This window comes from Panthera pardus, unplaced genomic scaffold (genome assembly GCF_024362965.1).
Source record: "Panthera pardus isolate Hobbes unplaced genomic scaffold, ASM2436296v1 HiC_scaffold_10, whole genome shotgun sequence".
NCBI classification, from domain to species: domain Eukaryota; kingdom Metazoa; phylum Chordata; class Mammalia; order Carnivora; family Felidae; genus Panthera; species Panthera pardus.
In genome coordinates this window covers 4,632,137-4,657,750 of record NW_026526655.1, presented here as the reverse complement: position 1 = coordinate 4,657,750, position 25,614 = coordinate 4,632,137, and the positions used below count along the sequence as shown (strand labels likewise).

Genomic DNA, 25,614 nt, shown 5'->3' with positions numbered 1-25,614 from the left:
CTAATGTGATGGTTAATGGCTAATAAATACATTGTTTTTGTCTCATTTTACAGCCAGCTCTTGTAGTTCCTCAAGCTACCCCATTTTAAAAAACGTGTCCGGTGTAGATGGTGACCCTGCTTATGGTGGTGAGTTCTGAGGAAGGGATGGGATCGTCAACTCGCTGTGTTATGAAACCAACATAACATTGTACGCTAATCACCCCTCAATAAAAAATAAGTAAAAATGCGCCCACTGGAATGCAAACACCATGACAATTTCCTGTCGGTCATCACTCCCTTTAAAATTACATGACGGAGGTCCTCGAAGCTCAGAAGTTTCTATTACCCCCTCTTTTTTCTTGAAGTTGTACTTCCATTCATTCTCCCCACAAAATGTGATCCTACTGCTTGTACCCTGAACGGTCATTTCTTGGTCATGCTATTACACGTCTCTGCCATGCAGATATGTATATAACACAAATGTTTATTTTAACTTCCTGTGACCTTATTTCTCTAATTGTTAAACATTATTATTTTTTAATGTTTTATTTATTTTTAGGACCGAGAGAGACAGAGCGTGAGTGGGGATGGGGCAGAGAGAGAGGGAGGCACAGAATCCGAAGCAGGCTCCAGGCTCCAAGCTGTCAGCACGGAACCCAATGCAGGTCTCGAACCCACAAACTGAGATGACCTGAGCCGAAGTTGGACGCCCAACCAACTGAGCCCCCCCCCCCCCCCCCCCTGCCAAGCGCCCAGCATCTGACTCTTGATTTCAGCTCAGGGCATGAGCTCAGGGTTGTGAGACTGAGCCACAATGAGCATGGAGCCTGTTTGAGATTCTCTCTCTGCCCCTCCCCTCCTCATGCTCTCTCTTTCTCGAGAGAAAGAAAGAAAGAGAAAGAAGAAAGAAAGAAAGAAAGAAAGAAAGAAAGAAAGAAGAAAGAAAGAAGAAAGGAAGGAAAGAAGAAATAAAGAAAGAAGAAAGAAGAAAGGAAGAAAGGAAAGAAGAAAGAAAGAAAAGAAGAAAGAAAGAAAGAAGAAAAGAAGAAGAAAGGAAGGAAAGAAGAAAGAAGAAAAGAAGAAAGGAAAGAAGAAAGAAAGAAGAAAGGAAGAAAGGAAGGAAAGAAGAAAGAATGGAAGAAGAAAAGAAGAAAGAAAGAGAGAGAGAAAGAAAGAAAGAAAAGGGGGAAAGGGAAGGGAAGGGAGGGGAGGAAGGGAAAGGGAAGGGAAGGGAGGGGAGGAAGGGAAAGGGAAGGGAAGGAAAGAAAGAAAACGACGAATTAGAAACGACTTGACTTGCAGAAGTTTTTATTCGACAATCACTAGTCATTCTCTTTTTACAGCCTTGACACCAGAATCTCTCATTGCCCCTTTGCCTGACAGCCCAGAGTATTTTCTTACAACCTGGGGTGATGCACCAAAGGGAAGACTGGGCGTGGTGGCCGGAAAGTGGACGAGGGGGTCTCGGTGAAAGGAGAAGAGAGAGAAAGGAGGACATTAGGAAGTTTGACTCAGGTTTCCTTAAAACCATCAGTTTCTCGTTCCTCCTTGGACAGTCTTTGCACCACTGTTCTAGAATAAATACTGAAGAGTAAAATTGCCACGTTGGCTCTGTACATGTTTGACTTCACAATATAATAGACAAATTGTTTTCCAACGTGGTTGTGTGAATTTACGTTCATATGAGAGGGTTCCAGGTCTCCATACCTTTGCTCCCACTTGGTATTATCAGGCTCTTAAATGTTTGCCAATCTGATAGACGAAAATGATATTTCATAGTGGCCTTAAGTAAATTTCTCTGGTTACAACGGAGATTGAGCATGTACTTATAAATTTACTTGCCAATCTGGGGCGCCTGGGTGGCTCAGTCGGTTAAGTGTCCAACTTCGGCTCAGGTCATGATCTCGCGGTCCACGAGTTCGAGCCCCGCGTCGGGCTCTGTACTGACAGCTCGGAGCCTGGAGCCTGCTTCCGATTCTGTGTCTCCCTCTCTCTCTCTCTGACCCTCCCCCCATTCAAGCTCTGTCTCTCTCTGTCTCAAAAATAAATAAACATTAAAAAAAAATGTTTTTAATGCTCTCATTTGATGAGCAGTGTGTTTTGCAACCTATTGAAGAAACCTTTTAGAAAAAATATTCTTCAGGGTGGTTGGGTGGCTCAGTAGGTTGAGTATCCAACTTCAGCTCAGGTCATGGTCTCACAGTTGATGAGTTCGAGCCCCACCTCAGGCCCGCTGCTGTCAGCACAGAGCCCACTTTGGATCCTCTGTCTTCCTCTCTCTGTCCCTCCCCGACTTGCGCTCTCTCTCTCTTAAAAAAAAACATTTGGGGCACCTGGGTGGCTCAGTCGGTTAAGCGTCCGACTTTGGCTCAGGTCATGATCTCACGGTTCATGGGTTCGAGCCCTGCATCAGGCTCTGTGCTGACAGCTCGGAGCCTGGAGCCTGCTTCGGATTCTGTGTCTCCCTCTCTCTCTGGCCCTTCCTCCCCCTCTCTCTCTCTCTCTCTCTCTCTCAAAAGTAAATAAATAAATAAACATTTAAAAACATCATTCTTTAAAAAGAGAAACAATATTATTCCATAAATGTTTCTAGTTTTTTTTTTAATTTTGTCTTTTACACCAATATCTTTAATCTATTTGTAATCTGTGTGTGTGGTATGTGAGGGAAGCATCAGCTTCATTTTTTCTAGGGAGATCATCAATTGCTTCAGCACTATTTATTTAGAATTTTCTGATAAATCAGGTTTCTGTATATACATGGGGTGTATGCACCAGGCTTTCAATTCCCTTTCACTGTTCAATTTGTCTGTTCCCATGACAATACTACATTTCCTTAATTACTGAACTTTATAAGACTTTATATCTTATAGGCTACCCCCCACCACCACCTATTTTCATCTTCAGGCATGTCATGGTTTTTCTTAACCCAAGTTCTTCAAACTTCCTCCTAGAGTTTTGATAGGAATGACCTTGAATCTTATAAACCAGTTTGAGAATAATTGACACATTTATGACACTGCATCTTTCCATCCACAATCATTGTGTCTCTCTCCATGTATTTTTATACGCTTCAATGTCTGTCAAGAAATTGTTGCAATTTTCCCCAAGTATCTTGTATTTTTATTGTTGTTAAATGTACGCTTTCATTTCCCTCCCTCTTCATCCTTATGCCTTTTAATTTTTCTTATCTTACTGCTTTGGTTTTGACCTCTAGTTACAATGCTGACTAAAAGTAGTAACAATAGTCTTCTTATTTGTTTTTTGATAGTAAAGCTTAAGACATTTAAAATACACTGAGAGAAGGGCGCCTGGGTGGCTCAGTCGGTTAAGCGTCCGACTTCGGCTCAGGTCATGATCTCACAGTTCGTGGGTTCGAGCCCCGCGTCGGGCTCTGTGCTGACAGCTCGGAGCCTGGAGCCTGTTTCGGATTCTGTGTCTCCCTCTCTCTCTGCCCCTCCCCTGTTCACACTCAGTCTCTCTCTCTCTCTCTCTCTCAAAAATAAACATTCAAATAAATAAATAAACAAACAAACAAACTGAGAGAAAAAATGTGCTCCACGTCCTGAGCCTGGATGCCTTGTTTCTCTTGTTCACAGTCACTTCTCTGGCTCCTTGAAGTCTGTCTGGCTCGCGGTGGCTGCCCAGTCATTATTTATTGAACGGATGCTTTTCCCCCAGCCATGAACGAGTGTCCCCTCACTGTGTTGTGTCAGTGTCTGGTCTTGCAAACGTTTTATATTACCAATTCTTATAATATTTTTATATTATAAACTTCGCTAAAGGATTACAGTATTGCTTCATTTTGGTTTTAATTTACTTCTCTTTGAGTTTGACCAATTTTGTGTGTTTATTAGCAATTAAAGAAAAAAGTATGCATTCTTCTGCTCTAACCCCTCCAATGGCTTCTTGTATCCCTTGAAATAAAATCCAAAGTTCTTCCCAAAGCCTCCAAAGCCTTCCATGATCAAGGGCCTGGCTACTACCTCTACGACCCATTGTCTCACCCACCACTCTCCTCCTTGCCAGTTTGCTCCGGGCACAGTCGTCTTATTTCTGGTCCCTCTGCCTGGAATGTTCTTCCCCCACATCTGTGCATCTCTTGCTTCCTACTTCTTTCAGGGAGCTACCCACTTTCACCTTATCAGCAAGGTTGACCCTGAGCCTCCTTATCTAAAATAGCACCTGCCAGTCTACCCAGCCTTGTTTTCCTTCCAATCACTTAGTTGTCTGAATAACACCTGATATTATATTGCATTCACTTACTGTTCTTTGTAATGTCACACCCCCTAGAATGCCAGCTACATCCCAAGACCAGAACAGTGTCTGACATAACGTGTCCCCGTACCTACTTGTGCGATCAGTGAGTTTGGTTTTCACCTTCCATGAAATGCCCATTCATGCCCCTTCCCCTTTCATTCTAGCCATTGGTGTGGAAACAGATTAATCCACCTTGTCCGGTTTCTGACAAGTATTTTTCCCGCTCGTTCCTGATATTTTAATTGTTTTATGATCTTTTTAATGAACAGGAGCTTCCGTTTTCTATGTAGACAGCTTTGCAATCCTTTCCTTGCGTCCTGCCCCTCAGCAGGTAATTATTTGGCTAATCCTCTTTCCTAGGTTTCGAAGGTTTCCTCTCATACACCGAATTCTGTAATCCATGTGTAATTGATACCTGGTTAACATGGGAGGTAAAGATCCCTTCTTTTCCCCCAATTAGCCGGTTTTAGCAAATCCCCGACATGCAATAATTCTTCATTTTCCACAAACTCACAGGCCTTCCTTTACCATAGGTTAAATCTTCATATATTCTACAGTCTATTGCTGAGTATGTAGTCTGTCGATTATATAATGGAATGGTTTTTGTTAAGTTTATGTATTTATTTGGAGAGAGAGAGAGCAGAAGCGGGCGAGGGGCAGAGAGAAGGGGAGACAGAATCCCAAGGAGCCTCCATGCCATTCACGCAGAGCCCGATGCGGGGCTCGAACCCCCAAACTGTGTCATCATGACCTGAGCCGAGATCAAGATTGGCTGCTTACCGCACGGTGCCACCCAGGCGGCCCGATTATATCATGTAATCTTATGAGCACGAACCCTGCAGCCAGCCTATGTGGATGTAAATTCTGAACCTACCAACTGCCAGCTGTGTGAACTTGGAACCCTACTTAACTGCTCTGTGGCATGGCTTTTGTCATCTGCAAAAATGTGGGTGACAGTAATCCAAAGTGGCCACTTTGTAGGTCCCAAAGGCTAGCAAACACCAGCCATTTCATACGGTTAAACACAATACCTACCTCACAGGCTTGTCGCGGGGATTCAATTAATTGATGAAGGTCAAGGGGCGCCTGGGTGGCGCTGTCGGTTAAGCGTCCGACTTCAGCCAGGTCACGATCCCGCGGTCCGTGAGTTCGAGCCCCGCGTCAGGCTCTGGGCTGATGGCTCGGAGCCTGGAGCCTGTTTCCGATTCTGTGTCTCCCTCTCTCTCTGCCCCTCCCCCGTTCATGCTCTGTCTCTCTCTGTCCCAAAAATAAATAAAAAACGTTGAAAAAAAAAAATTTAATTGATGAAGGTCAAGTGCTCAGAAGAGGGCCCATCGCCACGGACATTAGCTGTTGGCTCCTATTAGAGCAAGTGCCCCTCCTCGTTAGGGTTCCCTCTAAAAATCCCCCAGCCACATTCATATTTTTATTCTTCCAGATGTACGTTGAAATCACGTGCTCAGTTTCACATCAGTCTTCTGGAACCCGGGGTGGCAGTGCATTGAGGGGATCAGTTCATTTGGGGAGCCCTGGCGGCTTTAAGACTCCTGTTCTCTCCAGCCATGGGCTGGTCTCCAGCTGACTCCAGTCCCTTCTGATGTTTCTGCACAGAGTTGAGGGGGAGCAGGGTGAAGCATCTGGGAACTCTCCTGCCTGGAGGGAGAGCCCGGGGGAGGGAGGGGGGGGGGTTCTGACCTCAAGGCTGGGGGGGCGGGCGCAGAGGGGGTCATCTTACTCAATCATCATTCCAAGACCAAGGCACCCCTGCCAGAAAGAAATCACGCCAATGAGAAAATTTCCTGAAAGCATCATCAAATTCCCCCAGCCGAAACAGTGGCAGAACAGGGGTGTTGGCCGGCTGCAGGCTTAATGTGCTGAATTGCTTGGAAAACGAGGGCTCTGACGTCACCAAGGACTTGGCTAAATGTCTCCAAATTAGGTTGAAAACCCCTCCATTTACTTGGCTGTCAGGCGGCTGGAGCAGAGTAATGTGGGCGGAAGGACCATTATCTTTAGTAGTAGTTATTAGTATTGTTAGTATTCACTCATTTTGAGAAAGCTCCCCAAAGGCCCAAGTGGCTCGGGGGAGAGCAGGGCCAGCACAGCCCCCAGAGCTCAGGGCTTCCCAGGCAGCCCACCACGGAGGCCCTCGTGTCCCCGAGACCCACTGAGGGCGTGGCGGTCCTCAACGCAAGGCAGAGGGATGCTGAACCAAGCAAGTGCCGTCCCAACCTTTGCAGAGAGGGAGGTGTCTCTGAAGAGAGAGAGACAGAGACCACCCACGAAGGGGGCTCCTTGCCAGCTCTAAGCGTGGGTGCCCTGCCAGCTGCGATTCCACAGTAGCCACCCCAGCGGCTCAGCTCAAGTGGGTGACATTGTAGGCCCTGGGGGCCCAGTCACTCCTCCACAGACCCCTGCGGAGCTGGGAGAGGTGTTCGTGAACGTCCACCCATCCGTGGCCTCCGCCCAGGCGCCCTCACCCTGCGTACCTTTCTTGCCCGTGCTGGAGGGGAAGAGGGCCTTGCCGTGAGCCTCGGGGCGCCCTGGGCTCCCCATGCCGGAAGTGGCCGTCTTGCCTGCACTCTGAGTGCCCGAGGGTGTGTATGGCCCCCAGGGGCCTGTTGGGTGCCCCATGCCCAGCGCAGTGCCAACAGACCCATTCTCAACCGGCGGCTGTTCCCATCTCCTCGAGGGCTCTTCTGTCGCGTGTACCTCTGGCATTCGTGGGACAGTCCCGTACCACAAGGACCGTGGTCCCACCAAGGCCAGTCTGGGTGGAGGCGCTCGGCAAACAGGTGGTGCTGGGGTCCGCAGAGGGCAGCCTGCAGAGGCGCTCTTAGGAGCCCAGGGCGTTGCTACAGTCTCTCCTCTTGTCCCCGGGGGAGGCCTCCACTCCACTGCACAACTGCCTTCTGGAGGGAGAGAATAATTAGGGGGAAGAATGGAAATCTCCCGACTTTACAAATGTGACTTTGCAAAATGAGGCAGGAAGACAGATCTGTCTTCACTATTATTCATTAAGGAAAGTCCTTTATAAATCCCAAATTAACAATTTCTCATTTAAAGATGGGCGATTATCATTCTTTTCTGGCAATTTATAGCTTTCAAAATGCCGAAATATGGAAATTATTGGGGAGAAAACTCCAGCCATGGTCATGGAAAACGGGGATCCGCTTCAAAACTATTGATAAACATTGAAAACAGGATCAATACTCTGAAGTCTAAGAGCAATAATCACGTACCTGTACGTGGCACGGCTGTCTCGGTAAGTTCCAAACGACCCCACGGGGGTCAACAGTCTGGACGGCACAGAGCCCCCACGTGACTGGAAAACCCAGGGATTCGCGTAGCCAGGTTTTACACCACTCGGAGCTCCTTTGGCCAAGGACAGTGGCACCACCACGTTTACAGTCCTTTTCTCGGTTTTGCAATGTTCCTACCGGCTTTCCAAATAATCCCACCAGACACCTCTGGAGGGAGATGGTGTCTGTGCAAAGGAGTCACTGCACATATTAGGAATGATGAAGGCCTTTCTGAAATGCGACTTCATGCCATTTGTCATGATTTACGCATCCACGGAGCCCTTGCCTGCTGGCGTCTCGCTGAGAACTAAGACAGAGCAGGACTCCCGCGTCGAGCCACCGTCAGCCCCGCGGGCTGCCAACTCTGGGCCCAAGGTAGCACCAGACGTGTTGAGGTGGTCTTCGAGGGCTAAGGAGGAGTCGCCTTACTGAGGTCTGAGTCCCAGGCGGTCTGAGTCCGAAGCCGTGCACCCGGCCAGGAGTGGGCTCTCCCATGGCCCTGACGTCACCATGCACCTCACCTGTGTTACGTCATTAACCTCCCCAGAAGACATCTTGAAGGCTGCACCCTGAGTGGGTCATCGGGTGAGGAAACAAAGGTTCAGATGGGTGGACTGGTTTGGTCCAGTTTAGCTCACGGGAGTCTCTACCAAGATCTGACCGCCCTTCCTGTGCCAAGTTCAAAGAGACATGCTGGCTTCTGTTAAGAAAAAGGGAAACTTGAAACAGGACCGAGCACCCCCAGCCCCCACCACACCACCCAAAGGCTTTCCCTCCCCTGGCCTCCACCTCCCGCCCTCTCCCCAGCAGACCGGTGGCTCCGCCCCTGACAAGGGGGCCGGTGGTGGTGTCCTCAGCACCCAAGGCTTGTGGAGAGAGAGATCCGGGTTTGGAGTGATCCAGGACAGAACCCGCTGCCAGCTCCACCTTTCTTGAGGCCCCTTTCTCGCGGGTTGTAGCTGCTACCTCTGCAGACAGGGGGCCCCACCCCTGCCTCCCCAGCGGCTGCGAACTGAGAGCCCGCAGGGAAAGCGCTGAGTACAGAGTCCCGCCGTTGCTTCTAGGCCCCAGCTAGCTACCTGGCTGGCGCGGCCAACGAGGTGTTCTGGAAGCTTCGACACAGAGCCACCAGCTCGGTTTCAGACAATCCGGGCTACACCGACCCCTGCCTGCAGGGAGGCGAGTCCAAGGCCTGGTGGGGTCACCTCCCCTCCTCCCACCCCCACCCCGCGCGCTCCCAAACCCCTTGTCTCTTTCCATGGTGTGGCCGGGCTCGGCTTTTGTCATTCAGAGCCAGGGCCGCGCTCCTACCCCGGGGTCAGGCGGCCACTTCCAAACCCCCAAAGCGCTCTGCTCGCTGCAGGGTCGCCGCACCAGGTGCTCAGGCCGCAGTCGGGCTGGGGGCGGGGACAGAGGGAACGCGCGGGGCATCTGAGTGACCAGAGCCCCGGCCGGGGGTGGGGGGGGGGGGCGAGGGTGGGGGAGGGCGGCTTAATGGGATCAGGTTGGTGTAATCCCATTTCAGCCTTTGTCCTTCTGACGGCCGCGGAGACCGAGCTGGGGGGGCGGGCCCTTTAAGAAGACGCGCGGCCACACCAGAGACAGACCAGCACGACAAAGGCCCCGAGGGATCCAGTGGCGGGAAACCAGGAGATGAAGGCGGGTGGAGGAGGGAGGGTGGGCGCCCAGCGTGACGTCGCCTCCAACGCTGGGCCCTGCCTCAGGCATTAGCCTGGACCCCAGGCCCCTCTCTCCGGCCTTGGGCGCGCCTTTGGGCAGGGCCCCCCGACTGCGGGCGCAGGACCCGGGGTCGTTACCCCAGCCAGGCCGCGCGGGCTCGTGAATCGCACGCGGGATGGGCGGCCGCGCCCACCGACGGCCTCCCTGCCCCCTTCGGGCTCTGAGCTGCGGGGCCGGGGGAGGGGGGGGGGGGAGGGGTGCGGGTTCGACCCCACCTGCTCCTCTGTCCCTTGAGGCCCCAGGGGCGCACGTTGGTTCGGGCAGGGCAGACCCTCCTCGCGCCCCGACGGCCTCTCCCTGAGCTGCCCGGGCCTCAGCTTTCCCCTCCCTAGCCTAGCGCGTTGCCAGCTCCGGGGCTGACACGCGGAGTCCTCGGGGCCTGTTGCAGGCAGAGCGCAGAGGGTGGGCCTGCGCGCGGCGGTGGGAGAGGGTAGGCCAGGGCCCGAACACTGGTGCCGCGGCTTCCCGCGGGGGAGGTGGGGGTGTTCGTGGTGAGCTGCGGAGGGGGTCATCCCAGAGACCAGAGTGGGCGTGGGGGGTGCGCCCGCACGATGGAGGTCGGGGGTGTGTGGGGAGATCTCAGAGGCCAAACGGGGCGAGTGGACACGGACCACGGGGTGGGGGGTGGGGGCCGGAGATCAGACTCTGGGCCTCCACGCAGTGGAGAGGAAACAGGGTGGGGCACAGAGGCGCAGGCCCCTCGAAGGGGCGTCCGGCGGTCCACGAGTCGGGGGAGCCCCGAGGCGCAGACCCGAGTGCGCAGTGGGCGCTCGACTTCGAATGGCACCCGGAACGGCGTCTTGGGTTGCTCCAGTGGGGTGGGACTCTGGAACCCCTGAGCCCGGGATCCGGGAAAACCGAGAAACTCGGCGGGGCCGGGCTAGACTGAGCCGGTTAAGCGCACAGCTGCAAAGACGCTACCTCTGCACGCCCACACCCACCCGTGCGCACACATCACACCCGTGCTCGCCATAGAGCCCACCGCGTGGGGAGGGGGAGGCGCTCTCAGGGACCTTGGGGTCCGAGCTAGAAGGCTGAGCGCCCTCGGGGCAGTACCACTCGCCGGCCGGAGGGGCTGCGATTGAGGGGCAGCCTCGCTCGGTCTGGGGGTAGGGGTTCCTGAGACCCAACTCGGGCGTTGACCGTGGCGCTCTCGCCCCACCGGCGCAGGCCTCGCCGGGCATCCACGGCTGCGGGCCTGTCCCCTCCTCCGGGCGCGGAGCTGACGGGGCGCGCCCCGCGTCCAGTGCGCCGCCCACCCCGCGCTCCCCCCTCCCCCCGTGCCACCAGGCTGGGCCGCAGCGCCGGCAGGACACTCTAGGCCCAGTCACCCCAGTCCTCGGGCCAGTCGGGAGCACGCGCTCCCTGACCTTTCCCCCAAAGCCACGGAGGGCGGAAGTCAGCTTAGGTCTCTCACTTCTGAACTATTCAAATAGGCAATCAATTTTTATGATGTAATTTATAATTTATGCAGGCTGTCTTCATACATATGGTGTTGCTTTTGTGTGTCGGGGTTTAGGTGCTTTATTACTCTGACGGTGTGATTTGCATTCATGTTTGGTTACTAAGATCATATTTCTCCTGTTTGCACCATAAGGGCCCAAAATGAAGATGGATGCCTCCTCCCTTCTCCCCGGGGCCGCTCCCGGTACACCCCAGACCGCAGCTCCCCCCTAGACCCCCGGAGCCCGGCTACCCGAGGGCCCCGGCGCGGCCGAGCTTAGGGGGAAAGAGGCCCTGACTGCCAGGGCCTTCCAGGAAACCCTGGGACTCCAGAGGGTCCAAGCAGGCCGCCTGCTTAGACTGCCTGCGCTTGAGCAGAGGCCTGGGGTCTCCAGGGACAGAAACAGAGGCCGGTGTAAGGGAGCCTCCTTCCCAGGGAGGCCGTGGCTGGGCGCGGGCAGGCCACTCAGCTGCGTTGTCACGCGAGTTCCCCACAGGCGAGAGGAGAGCGAACGGAGGATGACTCTACTGCAGGGCCTTCGGAAGCCGGGCTCCAGCCTTTTGGGGACGGCCACTGGGGTCCAGGAAGGCCCAGGATCTAGGAAGCTGGTGACCAGATCCTGAGGCCCATCAGAGTGTCGTCCCACCCCACCCCCCCGCCCGACGGGCTTCCAGAGCATCCAGCACCCCCCTGCCAAGGGGGTGGGCGAGCGACTCCACTTGGGACAGGCCGGGGGCAGAGGGAGCAGCAGCGGAGGCCCGGTGCTAGCCAGACACAGCCGAAGTGATTAAGCCAATTAAGCTCGAACAAACAGACGCAAGGCTAAGCGAGCTTTGACCCCAAGAGAACCAGCGTCTTGGAATGCAGGTGCTCGGGCCAGCAGCAGGCCCAGTGCGAACTGTGCTCAGACAGCCATAGACTCAGGATGATCTCAGGAGGCACACCAGGCCTGGAGGGCCCCCACTCCACCCCACCGCATGCTATCTAGTTGAAAATGTCCTGCACAGAACCATCCTGGGGGCTGAAGACTGGGAGGAGAAAGCTGGGTGTAGAAGCAGGTGCCACATCTCAAAAATTCCCTCGTGGGCTGGGGCTGGGGAAGATTCAAGGGCTGGTCCAGGTCCAGGCCTCTCCAAGGATATCCCCAGCCCCTGCAGGGAGGGGAGGAGGAGGTTGCTTGGGGCCCAAGACCAATCTCAAGAGGGCTCTGCTCAAGGACCATACGGATCTGGCTTTGAGTTTTCAAAGTACCCTTGGTTCTCCAAAGGATGGGGGTCTCCCAGCTCGCAGGAGAGCTAGGGCAGAGGGTGGGGTGGCTGTTCCTTTGCCCCCTCCACTACATAACCCTGCTCAGGTTGGTGGACCGGGGTGTGGACAGCCTGGGGGGGGGGGGGGGGGGGCTCTAGCGGATGGTTGAGGGCGCAGGCCCGTGGCACTCCCAAGCGTAATTATTTGATCTGCAGATGTAAGTGGAATTTATTGTAACAACAAATATAGTGATGTCAAAACCCAACCTTGGATTAAAGCCGGCAGCCAAAGGGGAAGTGTATTAATTTCCAACAGCATCTCAGGCCAGAGCCTATTAGAACAAGCTATTCTTCAGGCCCCCCCATCAGAATTAATCATTGGGAGTTAATTTGAAGCTCAGACAAGTTGCTGTTAATTTAGTGCAGGGAGGACGGGATGGAATAAAAAGCTGAGGTGCTGGCCGAGCCTCGTGGGTCTCATTAATCAGCCAGCTGAGACGGCCTGGCTTGATTACAATTTGCAAAAAAATTCATTAGGGCCCGGGCGATTGACAATTTTTCTCTCTGCCTGTGATGTGACTCATTAGGCAGCCAAATGAAAGCCATGATGACGGCCATGATGACAGCGGCCATCAAGCTCCCGCTTGTTTATCTTCCTCCCCTCGGCCTGTCTCCCGGGCCTCGGCCTCCGCACCGGGCTCTCGGGGGCGCCCCGGCATTCAGGGGTTGGGGAGGAGGAGGGGCAGCTTCCCCAGAGGGCAGAGGGGCTGGTGGTGGTGCCACCTCTGCAAGGCTGGGGGAGCCCCAGGCCCTCTCCTCCTGCTCCCAAAGTGCAGCTAGGGAGGGCGGGGGAGCGTGGTCCCCCCGCATACCCCCCCCCGGGGGGGGGGTGAGGATTCCTGAAGGTGGCCCCCAGTTTCTAGGGAACTTCACTTCCCCGCAGGGTTTGTGTGGCCAAGGCTCTGAGTCCCTCTGTGCCCTCCATCCGTACCACGGGCTTTTGGAGAAGATGGGTAGGAGTTACACCTGTTACCCTGAAAAGGTATATGGGCGGTGGGGGCCCTCCAGAATATGCCGGGGGGGGGGGGTACCCCGCTCTCGAGATCCAGCGATCTTCCCCCAGGCCAAGAGTGCCGAGTGGGGGCGCCCCCGCCGGGGAGGCCGCCGCTCCCCGGTTCTGCGGCTGGGACCCTGCACCACCAGCCGCTGTTCCGCCGGGGCGCAGATCCATCCCGCCCAGGGACCGGCTGGCTCAGGTGTGCGGGGTGGGGGCGGGGGAACGGGATGTGGTGGGGGCGGCGTCTCCGCTGGCCTCAAATGCACGGTAGCGGCGTGTGGCCAGGGGAAACCAGCCCCAAGCAGATGACGCTCACGGGCGATCAGGGCGCGCTCACCGGCGGGCCACTGGCGGGATCAGGGGGAGCGGCCGGGCCTCGCCGACCAGGCGCCAGGGCAGAGAAAGGCCCCAGGGCTCTAGGTGGGGGACAGGAAGGAGCCCCCAAGCTCTCCGCGCCCCGCAGAGCCGGCTGAGGCCTTCGGAGGACCGGCCACTCCGTTTTATTGTGCTCAAAACCCAAGTCTGGGCCATCTTCCGCCGCTGGAAGTCTTGGGAACAGCGGCGGGAAACGGTGACTTGGTCGCGTCCGTCCCTCACCTTGTGCCCGGAGTGCCGGTGGAGGCCTCGGTCCCCGCGTAAATTAAGCCAATACGAGTATTGACCTAGGGCGACGAGTTCCCCCTTCTTGGGCTGAGAGAGCCGCGGTGGGTACCGCGCGCGGCGGCTTCGGCCCCGCTCCCCACCGGCAAGGCCGAGGCCGGGGAAGCCTCTGGCTTCTCTTCGCCCTTCGGGCTGCAGGTTTGCTGGCCGCGGCCAGGGCTCTGGAGCCGCGATCGCTCACTCTCGCTCGCCCGCTCCACGCCCCCCGAGCACCCCGGGCCTGCCCACGACTATCTCCAGGGGGCCTGGCCCGGCGCTTCGGGGTCGGGAAAGGAGCGGGCGTCCCGGGCTGGGCTCCGGCGGTGGGGGGCGGGGGGTCGGGGGAGCGGGCCAGGGGGTCGGGGCACGCCCCGCCCGCGCCCCGTGGGCCTCCGGGCCGAGGCGGGGAGCCGCCCGGCTCTCAGGCACCCCCGCGGGCCCGCCGCCCACCCGCCGGCCTTCCTCTTCCCTTCCCCCGCTTTGTGCAGCCGACCGCCCCGGCGCCCTTGGGGTGGGGCGGTGGTCGGGTCCCGCCCCTCCGACCCCGCCCGCCGAGGGAGGTGCCCGGCCCGCTGGCGCTCACGGCCCGCCTCCGCCTCCGCGCGGAGCGCTGCCCGGAAGCCCTGCTCGGTTTGGTGGGTTTCTGCCCCTGTCGGAAGATAACGCCCGGAGCCTGATTTATGGGCCCTCGGCCCAGCCTGGGGAGCGAGCACCGCTTCTTTTCGGATCGGGGATGTGTGTGGGGGGAACGCGTCTCCTCCCTGGCTGTGGTCGATTTAGAGCATCGGGAGTTAGTGGAAAGCCACCAGTACCCGCACTCGCTTTCCCTCCTCCGGGCGCCCGCCTCTTCCTCTGGCCCAAGTTTGCCAGCCTCCTAGGTAGTGGTTAGACCATGCAAAAGGGGGAGATGTCAGCTTTCTCAGGTGAAAGTGAGGCTCCCTGAAATTTATAACCCAGCTAGAGCTCTTGCTCGCCAATTAGAAACCTGGGAAGGCGCGGGGTGTGCTGTGTCCCGCCAGCCTGCGGAGACCAGGACAGGGGACTTTTATCCAGTGCTGGTCCCAGACCGGCTGCCTGGCCATTCTCCGGTGGTGCCCTGCAAACACTCAAATCTGGACACACTCACGAGACCCAGAGATTGGTCTTTTTTTTTTTTTTTCCTTCTCTCTCTCTCTCCTTTTTATTATTCACAAGACTGCGATTGTTTAAATGTCATAACTTATAAGAAAATAAGCTACATTGAAATAAATTAAACACAACAGAGACGTGCTTCCAAACATGGCTCAGATAGGATGTGCAACCCCAGGAAAGAACGCCAGGCAAAACCAAAGCAAAGCAAATTTCCAGGCTGCCCCCAAAACGTCTGCTTTTCGGTCAACTTAAAAAAAAAAAACAAAAACAAACAAAAAACAAAACAAAACAAAAAACCAAAAGAGAAACAAAAATGAGGGTTTGTTCTTCAGTGTTATGTTTACCTTTGGAAAAGTATGGAAAGGTGGCTGCTATCCGTGGAGGATTACAGCAGAGGTTCTGTTTTCTTCTGGAATGTGAGTGGAGAACATTACAAGGGCAGTTTGGTCCTCTAACTTTCAAAATACTGCAGCTGAGATCCAGTTTATATAGATATCTATGTACAAAGTAGGATAGTATAATAAATATTTACTGTGTCATCAGGCATCAGGTAGAGCTGTAGCCCCTTCGAAAGCAGTCTTCAGCCTTCTGAATGAATATACTCTCAGTGTGCTTGGGATGTCCAAAGTTGGGTGTGTGTGTGTGGGGGGGGTGACTTTGAGTTTTGCTTCAAACATGGCAGAGGCCACCGTGGTTTCCTTCCAGAGCTGTAGCTTCTCCAACGGCGGTCCAGGCCCTGGCTCTCCCTGGGCCTCAGGGTCGGGCCTGCTCCAGCTGCTGATGCTGACTTCTGATCGCGAACCTGCTGACGTGGACGGGGATGGGGACGACGATCTTGGGGTTCCTGGAGGGCTCCCCTGTCTTGGAATTGGCGTTGCCAGCCTTCACCCGTTTCCACTTGGCCCGGCGGTTCTGGAACCAGATTTTCACTTGCACCTCGCTGAGTTTGAGGGCGTGGGCGATCTGCGAGCGCTCGGTCAGCGACAGGTACTTTTTGCAGTGGAACTCCTTCTCCAACTCCAGCAGCTGCTCACTGGTGAAGGCAGTCCGCCGCCGCCGGTTCTTGCCCGTGGACGTGGTGCTGCCCGCGGCGCCGCCGCTCGGCGGGGCCTCCTCCAGCCCGTGGCCGGGGTCTTCCTCCTTGTGAGCCGCCTGGCCGGTCAGATTGTCATCCGAGCTGTAGTCCAGATCGCTCTCCAGCGAGAAACTCTCCTCCTTGCCCTTCGGGTCGTCTTCCACCTTTGACTCGTCTTTCCCTTGCCCTCTGACAGCCCCGACTGAAAGCAAAACCAAACGGCGTTTTATTACATTTCGCACACTGGCCTTCTTCCCCTTCCCACCGCCACTCGGGCCTCCCCCGCCCTTAGCGGATTGTCTTTCTATGACATTAACACATTGTGATTTCCTGGCCTTTGAGGGGTAGAGAAGGGGGGGGGGGCGTGAGAAAGCTCAAAGGAGGAGAGGAGACAGGACAGGCGACGGCCCTTTGCCCAGAACCATCACTCAAGGGGCCGCCAGGCCTCGTCTGCACCCTCCCAGCCTCCGGCAGCTTAAGGCAGAAGTAACAGGAGGCGTGAGGCCCAAGAGAGCAGCATCCTCTTTGTCCCTGGGGTGGGGGCTGGGTGAGGACTGAAGGGGGAAATTCACGATCCATCTTGCCTCCCCCCACCCCCCAGTGAATATTCAGTGAACCTCGATTTCATCGCAGCCAAAGTGGGGCCACAGGGAGGTGGAGATCCCAGACCGGGTCTTTTCTTTTTTTTTTTTTTTTTTTTTTGAGGCAGATGATGTTGGCGAAAGGGAAGTTTTGTAGCCTTAGGAGAAGTTCCCACAAGACACCCCAACACACACGCAGACGCACAGCCTCCCGGGAATCGGGTTCTCCCGGGCAAGCACCAAGCCCAGTGAAGGGGGTTAATAGGTCTGGGCGCCCCTGAGCACACGCACGGTTGAGACGCGCAGCCCAACCCGCCAGCCCTAAAGGCTGAAACTCATCCAGGACCCCAGGTCACGGCGCGCGGGAGGGGGGACAGACTCCTCCAAACTCGCCGCCGGACAGACGAACAGCCGCCCGGCACAGCAGCTGGCCCCGAGGGCTAAATGCTACTACCCCTAAGCCCTAGCTTGTTGCTCGGCTCTAAATGCCCCCCGGAGGCCTCGCGGCACCGCTCGGCCGCGTCCTCCCGCTGCTCCGGACAGGGGGGCCGGGGCGGGGGGTCGTGTGGGGGGCTTGGCCTCGCCCCCTCTGCGCCCGCGGGAACCCGGAGCGGGCTCGCCCCCGCCCCCCCTCCCGCCCCCGCGCCCCGGCCGCGCGCGCCGCCGACTCACCGAGCGACGCCTGCACCGCCTCGGCCGCGGAGAAGGCGAGCAACGAGCCCTCCTTGGCCAGGAAAGCTTTGCCGTCCTCGGTGTCGGCTTGCAGCGCCTCAGCCTTGTCGAAGTTGCCGCCACCCGGCAGCGGCTGCGGCGCGAACTTGCGGGCGGCCGCCGCCTCCTGGTGCTGGGGAGACGCGGAGAAGCCTCCGGGCAGCGTAGCCATGAGCGTGGAGGTGAGCGCCATGCCCTGCGCCAAGCTGGAGCAGAAGCCGGTGGGCAGGCTGGGGATCTGGTGGTGAGGGTGCGCGGGCGGCAGCGCGGGCTGCAGCGCGGCCTGGGGCAGCGCGGGCGGCGGCGGCGGCGGCGGCGGCAGCACCACCGGCCGGTAGGGCATAAACATGGGGTAGCCGGTGTAGACGAAATGGCCGGGGCTGGGCTGCGGCGGGCTGCCGATCAGCGAGTCTATGCTGAAGGCGGTACTACTCCCCAGCGGGCGCTGCATCATCATCAGCGACGGCGGGAACGCTGCGCTCATAGACGCGCTCGGAAGAGGCCAGCGAGAGGCGAAAAGTCCCCGCGCCGCGCCGCCGCCAGGAAGCCCGCCGGGCGCCGGGAGCACAGCCGAGTGCGCCGCGCAGGGGCCGAGCCGGACCCTGAAAGCAGGCGCCGCCGACCCTCAGCCCTGAGCGGGTTGCATGCCCGGCGGGTGCGGGCAGCGCGCGGGGTGAGGTCGTGAGCTCCGGAGTGGAGAGGGCACCCGGGCCCCGCGGGCTCGCTGGAGCCGCTGCCCGCCTCTTGCCCGTCGGAGCCCGCGCGCGTGTCGTCTGCCCCCCTCGGCCCCGGCTCGCAGCCGTCAGTGCGTCCGTCTGTCCGATCCGCAATCCGTCGCCTCCCGCGGGCCGCTGGGGAGCGCGCGAAGCTGGCGCACTTGTCTTCGGCGGGCGCCGCCAGCACCTTTAAATCGCGCTCCTCTTTCTCATTCACATTTTGCCTGCTGCCCGGCCGGGCTTACGTCACGTGGGGCCGGGCGCCACCGCCTATTGGCTGCGCCGGGAGGAGGCGGAGCGAAAACGGGGCTCCGCCCCTTCCACCCGGGCCGGCCGGGAGCGGGCTGCGGGCGCCGCCGGCGGAGCGCGCGGGCCCGAGAGCCGGAGCCTGCGCGCCGGGCCCGCGCCGCGCAAACTTGAAAGGGGCTGTTGCCTCCAAAGCTCCAAGGCTCGAGCCCCGTGGCCCGGCAGCCTCGTCGGGGCCGCGTCCAAGGGCAGCTTCCGGGGCTAGGACCTACCGCGGCTCAGCCGAGGGCGTTTTATTTCTTCCTCCTAGCGCTGGAACAAACCTGCCCGCGGCTCACCCTAGCGTTGGGTGCTGCTGCTGCGCCCGTGGTCCAGAAGAGGTTCCCGGAGTTGGGAGCAAGGTCCTGCCCCTCCACATCCGCCCCCAGGGCGCTGGTCGGGAGCCGGAAGGCCCTAGCCACCGGCGGGAGCCGGCCGCGTCTCTGAGCGCGCGCCCCCCCGCGCTCCCGGGCGGGGCGAGGAGGCTGCTGGTGCCCCCATCCCGAGCTGGGCCCTCCTGCGAGCGATCCCTTCTCATTTTTCATGACGTTCTTAATCATCGCACCTATTTACACACTTTGCCTGCGCGCACCAAAATAACAGCCACGATAATTATGATAATAAAGCGAGTGCTTTATCTGCCCCATCCTCGGGGAGGAAGGGGGAGTTGCTGTGCCTCCAGATTGTATAACGTGAGATGATCCTGATGAAAGCTTTATGATGTTTGCTCAAATAAAAGCTGCGTTTTGTAAATAGGCGCTAATTAAGCACGTTGAGAACGGAGGGAGCGCTCACCCCGGCGCCGCCACCCGGTTTCCTGCGCGAGGACTCGAGGGCGCGCGGGTCCCCTCCGCCTACTGCCGGACGGAGCCGATTCCCTCAAGATGTTTCCCCTGTCTCGACGATGGTAACACCCCAGAATTTGGGAGCGAGGGGACTAACTGGCGGGGAGGGAGTGGGAGCTAGGGATGTTCTCATCCCCTAATCTGTGACAAAAAGACCAACTTCCAATTCTTGCGTTCTCTTTAAAAGGGGAATCTATTCGTGGCCGGGGCAGACGGTGCAAAGCGCGCCAGCGCGCGCGGGGCTTCCACGCGCCTCCAGGGCCTCGGCTCCAACTTCCTGGGTCTAGACGTTCGCCGGGAACAGCCGACAAGCACCTGGCTTGCGAGGAGAGCCCAGAAGGGCATTGTTACATCAGTCATTAAAAATCCGCTCACGCCGAGGAGCTAGTGGTTGGGGAGTTGGCCCGTGTTGGACGTGTGTTATGTATCACTTACAAGCACATTTAATTGGGAGATAAAGATAAATCGATCTTTATGAATTTATCGACCCTATTCTTTGAAGCTCCTCTTTCCCCCGCTGTAACCCCAGGGCCCCCAGGGGGACGTCTTAATTCCAGACCACCTCTTCCGCCAGAAACCCACTGCCCACCCAAAGGGCCCTGGGGGAAAGAAAGAGAGGAGGGTGCATCCCCGGCGCCCCTGAGTGCTGGGAAAACTCGCCGGCCCCGCCGCCAGCCGCCCTCCCCCTGCTCGCCTCCTCCCCATCCCCTCCCCACCCCCCCACCCCCCGCCCCACCGCCACCCGGACAAAGACGTCTCGAGCGCGAGCGCGTTTCCCCACTCCAGGCCGCTGTAATAGATGGCTCCGGCGGCAGGCGGTTTGAAAGGAATTCATTAGGACGCTGCTGGCTGTTCTGCCTCCACTCGCTTCACGCCCAGACCCCGAGGTGGCTTAGGCGGTGTGCAGGGGGATCGTTGGAATCCACGGGGAAGGAAGTGTCTGTGGGGTCTCTGAGCTCTATCCCTCTTTCTCCACTCCTACAAAAGAAGAAAGAGAAGAAAAGGAAAAAAACAAAAAACAAAAAACACCAAATCGAAGCCCAGGGCAAAAGGCTGATTTCTTTACGAGCATAATAAATACTCCCTCTCATTATGAGATAGTTGCAGGCACACAGTCTCTGGTATGATTACCGTGTTGTTTGAATACCAAGAAAAAATGTTCGACTCCCTTGCTTGATTTACGTCGCTGCAGTCGGGTCTCTTCGCCGCTTGACAGCGGCGCGCGAGTGTAACCTACTCATCTCACCTAGGCCGATTTGCCATCCACTTTGCTATTTCGCCGAAAAAATATTGTTCTAGGGACTTACGCCGCCTGATTACCCTCCGAGAAACCGGGATTCCTTTGATTATTTCGGTGATAATTCTACATTTAAAGTTCAGCAAGAAGATTTAGGTCCGTTGAATTATAGCTACACTTGAAATAATTTGATGGCATATTATTTGCATCCATAAATTGCTCTGGAAAGTATTGACTGCGGGGGTTATAATACTAATCTTCTTTTATTAGTGAGTTCAGAGAATTCTCATCAATATGAATTTTATTTACTAGTGTGCTTTTTCTCGAATGCAGCGCAGTAATATTTTCTCATCTAATGCTTAACTACTTAGAAAACGACTGTTCGCGTCATAAAAGGATCCTCGTGTTTCGCCGTGGTTAACAAGATTCATTCGGGGCACCTCAGCTACCTGCAAAGCGTGCGGAGCGTGGGAGACTGCGACTAATAAAAGCCTTTAGAGTTTCCCCCCGTCGCCTCGGAGAGATTTATGGGTAGCGAGCGACAGGTACGCGGTTTGCCCATCCTTCGGATTCCTACCTGCTTACCTCGGAACTGCCTCACACCGCACAGCCCTTGGGGTGACCCAGCTCGGCCCAGGCTGCGCACGAAAACCGGCCGGCACAGACCTTTGCAACTTTGCCTTGAGAGGTCCTCCACCAACAACTCCCTGGGATTAGGAAGAAGGAGGGACGCCACCGAAGGGACACCTGGGTCCTCCAACTCTAGTTAACTTCCGCGAACTCCCCCCCCCCCCCCCCCAGGAAAGCTCCGGCAAAGAAGTTGGCCCACCCCTCGGGCACTTTCCTCGGCCAGTGCCAAGCTCGTATTAAGCCACTTAAAACCCCAGACGTCAGTAAAAGCGGTGGTAATTAAGTTGTCTCCGCGCTTCGGGGCTGTCCCAGGCAACGCTTGCACGCAGGTGTATGACGGCTGAGGACAAGGTGCTAAGTGTACAAGTAGATGAATATTCACGCGGCAAACTTGCGTCGGCCTGGCGAGTCCAGCCCGGAGGAGGCGGCGCGGCGAACGGCGTGTTTCCAGGCAGCCGCCAGGGTCGAGGTCGCGGGCGGTGCAGGAGAGGGGGCAGCGTGGGCGCCCCAGGTTCTTCGTGGGTGCGGAGAAACCCGCAGACCTAGCCGGGCCCGGCGCGCCCGCCCGCCACCCAGTCCCAGGAGGCCGGCTGGTTTCTCTGGCAACCGTGTTGTTTTTATTTATAGAGACTTTGAGTGGCCTGATCATTCGGTCATTGCACTAGCTCTCGCTCCTGGCAATAGTTGGGAAATAGCTTGGGATGGCTTTTATTTGCGGAAGAGCAATTGAGATTCACACCCAGCAAACTCACAACAGTCCCTCCCAAGCCCAAGACGCACTTACAAAGGGGTGCTTGTGTAAAAAATTCCCCATCAGACACACCAATTTGCAAGTAGCAGAAAGCATTGAAGTCTCATCTTTTTTAACTATTTTATTCAGCTTTTTTTTTTTTTTTTTTTTAATCTGAAAGCCCAAAATAGACTCCATGTGGTTCTAAGTGAAGTCAGCCCTTGGCTGGCTTTGAAATAGCTCCTGCAATTATGTAAAAGAGCCATTCACTAACAGGACGGAATTAAAAGGGATCTCGCCCGCTTCCCTTTCATTGCCAACCTCTCCTGTTTGGCTTTTCAAAGCACTTCCAACACGATGTCTTTCTCCAGGACAAAAGGCAGAACAAAAAAAGTCCCCAAACTTGTAAATTGAACGTCAAGGGAACTTTAAACAATTTAAAGCCCATAAATAATGATAAAGGGGACCTGGCAAAAAAGGCAAACCCATTCAATTAATAGAGTTTCCCAAGCAAAGATCAAGTGGTTTATAAAATGAAAGTCTTTGGTTTCATTATTCTGCTCCTTGACCATGCAGAAAGCAGGACAGGGGGTTTTTCTAAAGCGCCCTGAAGAAGAAACACTTTTCGGGGCTGTGTGCCGCGACATTCTTATGTAGAAAGTTTCGCTTTTTGTCCCCCACCCTCAAAGTAGCAGCAACAAAACCGCAAACACCAGAAACGTGAAGGGGAGGAGACTTTTGTTTTGTTTTGTTTTGTTTTGTTTTGCATTTTCCTGGGGTGGGGGGAGGAGGTTGGAAAATGTTCCCCTCAGGCCTGAAGGGCGGGAAACGTGACCCCTAACACCTGCGCCGCCCTCCCCACCCCAGTGCGGAGGAACCGGCGGGACCACGGCCTGGTGGCCCGCGACCCGTGCCCTCGTGCGATCTGGGGGCCGGGATGAGGCGTTCTTGCACCACCCGGGAGGCTGGGGACTGCGGGCGTGGCCGCGCTGACCCGTCACCCCACCTCGGGCTCGGGCTGCAGAGCCTGGGCCTAGGCGTCCGAGGGCGCAGGCAGGGGTCCTACTTCCTTTTCCGAAAAGCCCTACAGGTTGGAGCGGCGAGTGCGTGACCCACTGGGGGTACTGGATGGACCGAGAAGCCCTGCGCCCGCGCTCAACGCTAATCGCCCAGGCAGCACCCAGCCCGGGCGGGGGGGGGGGGGGTGGTGGTGGCGGGGAGCGGTGGCAGGGGGATCCTCTGCGGGGACTGAGCCGGTCAGCCCCGGTTTCCCAGGCTGGGAAGAGGGCGCGAGCCGGGCCGGAGGACTGCATTTGGGAGACGGAGGCTGGGGCGCGGGCGGCGAGGGGCAGCGAGGGCCCGGGCCGGGCAGGGCCTGGGAGGCCGTGCGGTCCGCGAACCCCCGGCCCCGGGGCGCTGGGGAGGGAGGCGCAGGCCGCGTGGCGTTTCTCACCTGGCTCTGTCTCCTCCCATCTGCGCCCTCGGATTCCCGCGGCCCCACCTTTCGGGGACTTCAAACGGCGCCCCCGCCACCCTGCGCCCGACTTTCATCTCCCCGCACAGCGGGCATTGTTTGCGGGACTTCACAGATATGCTAATCCCGGGGCCGCGAAAACGGCGGCCTGTGAGGCGGGCAGAGGGCACGGAGGGGTGAGGAGGGGCGCAGCCAGCACTGGGGCCTCGGGGACCGCCTGAGGAGCAGGCCTCCTGGGACGCGGGGATCCGCTACCGTCCCCGGGTCCCGTCCTGCCCGCTGGCCACGGCCGGCGTCTAATGGATGCTGAAGCGGGAAGCGTCGGGCTAGCGACTGTGGCCCGGGCTCAGCCGTGCGCCCTACGCGCTTCCACCGCTCGAGAGGAGACCCGGTGTCCGGGCGCGTCTCCCCGGGTGGCTGGGGGTCTCGAGACCCCCGGGGTCCTCGCAAACCACGGCCCCTGCCGCCACCCCTCGACAGCCCAGACCCCAGCAGGCGAGTCGTCTTTTAAAAAAGAAGCGGTTCACCTCGACTTCATCCATTTAACCCTTTGGAAACCACACCGGAGGGAGCCGGAGAGCGTTTGGAGCGACAGCTACCCACATCGGGGGCGCCGCTCCAGCTTGAACTTCTGCGGGTCCGGATGGAAAGCAGCCGTCGCTTTTAGGCAGAACTCCGTTTCTCCTCCTTCCAGAAAGACTTGTAAAGCAGAGCCCGCACTTGCTTTGGTCACTGCTCCTTCCATGAGAAAACATCGCCTGCAGAGGATGTCACAGGGCAGGGGACAGGCATTGGGAGGAAACGCGGGGGGAAGAGGGGTTGGCTAGCTGGGGAGCGAGCCTTAGGGTGGCCTCCCTCACTCCTGTGATTTCCCGGAAAAGGCCATTGTAAAATTTCACTTAGCCATAAGCTAAGAGAAACTCCAGGTAGGTATGTGTGTAACTGACCAAACTGGCTCCCTTGAGCCGTCCCCAAAGGACGGGTGTCGACCGGTAGGGACAGCAGCTCATGGAGGGCCACGTTTAATGTCAGGCTTTCCCAAAGAGAGGGCAGAAGGGCTGTGTGCTGATGCCGGCGGGGGAGAGCCCTTCCAGTAGCCCACAATTCAGGGAAGATAACAATCGATGCCAGTCCCTTCTAGAAAGGCAGACAGGGACACTGCTTACTACAGAGCGCCCAACTTTCAGAGGCAGGGAAAAGAAATTGCGTGCTCCAAAGGCACTGGGATGGGCGCACCCCGCGCTGGGGAAAGATCTCAGTGTAGATCTCTGACTCTTGACTCTTGTTTGAGGGGCTGAAAAGACACTGAGCACCGCAGTCAGCAGAGGCCGGCCACGGGACTCAACTCCCCTTCCCGCTCTCCTTGAACCCTTCACCTAACCCCTTTGCTCAGCGACCTGAGGTCAGGTGTAGGCCATGGGCCACAAGGGAGTGAGCCAAGTGCCTTCAAGTGAGGCCTGAGAAGTGACGCGAAAGCAGGCCCCCGTGTTTGCTGGGCTGGGACAATCCAAAGCCATTCCCCAGTCAAATCATACACCCTCACTGTTATCATTCCCTGCTACTGCCCGAGAAAAGGCTTGCAGGGGTACCGGAAGGAGCACATCCTTGCTTTTAGGTCTCTTTATTGCCCCTGCTGCCCTAAATATACAGCCTCTCGTGGGAAATGCTGACCTGCCAGGCCTTTGAAACGGAAGAATCTTGGAATTTCCTGCACCTGTCGTCTGAAAAAATACAGGGAACTGAATTTGCCTGATATTGCCAACAGTGGTCTCCCTTGTGGGTGTAGCCTGAAGTCCCCAAACTTAAGGGAGAGAAGGAGCCCAGAGCAAGGGTAGAGAGCAAGCTGCGACGTCCCGGAGTATTTTCTTCTAGGGTCCAGCCCGTAGGTCACACAGAAGAAAAAGGGAATGAGGAGAGAGGAGCTCTCTCTCTCTCTCTCTCTCTCTCTCTCTCTCTCTCTCTCGTGGGACATGTGCACCGTGTGTGTGTGTGTGTGTGTGTGTGTGTGTGTGTGTGTTGACAGTCCCTCCCTTCTCTCCCTCCCCTCCTTCCTTCCTCCCTCCCTCCCTCCCATTCTTTCTTCCGTCATTCTTTCCTTCCTCCCTTCCTTCCTTCCTTCCTTCCTTCCTCCCTCCCTCCCTCCCTCCCTTCCCTTCTTCCTTCATTCCCTCCCTTTTCCCCTCTTTCCTCCCTTCTTTCTGACGAACAGGTTAAAGAAAGGGTGTTGTTCATACCTTACTATCCAGTGTTTATTCTGCACAGTGACTTTGAAACACCCTTCGAGGGGAAGTTACTCATGTGGGTGACTGCACTGAGGTGACTGCTGCCTGCAGGGACATTGCCATGGACACCAGGAGAGCCGCTTGGGGGCTGCTTCTGCTCCCCCCACCCCCCGTGGGTGTCGGTTGCCTGTTCAAACCAGGCCTCTGCCTCCAGCTCTCCTTCTCCAGGGCATGTGCGGGGAAACTAGGCTCAGCTGGGAAATGAGCCAAAGCCAGAAGCAATCCTGCTCGTCTCCACCCGGACAAACCT

The 25,614-nt window shown here is 57.0% G+C and overlaps 1 protein-coding gene across 2 annotated transcripts; it reads right to left on the bottom strand.

Moving 5' to 3' along the window:
* Nucleotides 1-15,066: 15,066 nt before the first annotated feature.
* Nucleotides 15,067-17,956, bottom strand: GBX2 (gastrulation brain homeobox 2). Of its 2 annotated transcripts, none has more exons than XM_019445476.2 (2): nucleotides 17,127-17,944; nucleotides 15,067-16,075 (listed from the first exon to the last, which is right to left on the bottom strand). In XM_019445476.2, exons 1-2 carry the CDS (start codon nucleotides 17,647-17,649, stop codon nucleotides 15,552-15,554), a joined length of 1,047 nt encoding a protein of 348 aa, XP_019301021.1. In that variant the 5' UTR covers nucleotides 17,650-17,944; the 3' UTR covers nucleotides 15,067-15,551. The 2 variants fall into 2 exon arrangements, with proteins under 2 accessions (XP_019301021.1, XP_019301022.1); XM_019445477.2 differs by having other exon boundaries at nucleotides 15,967-16,075; nucleotides 17,060-17,956.
* Between the last annotated feature and the right edge of the window lie 7,658 nt (nucleotides 17,957-25,614).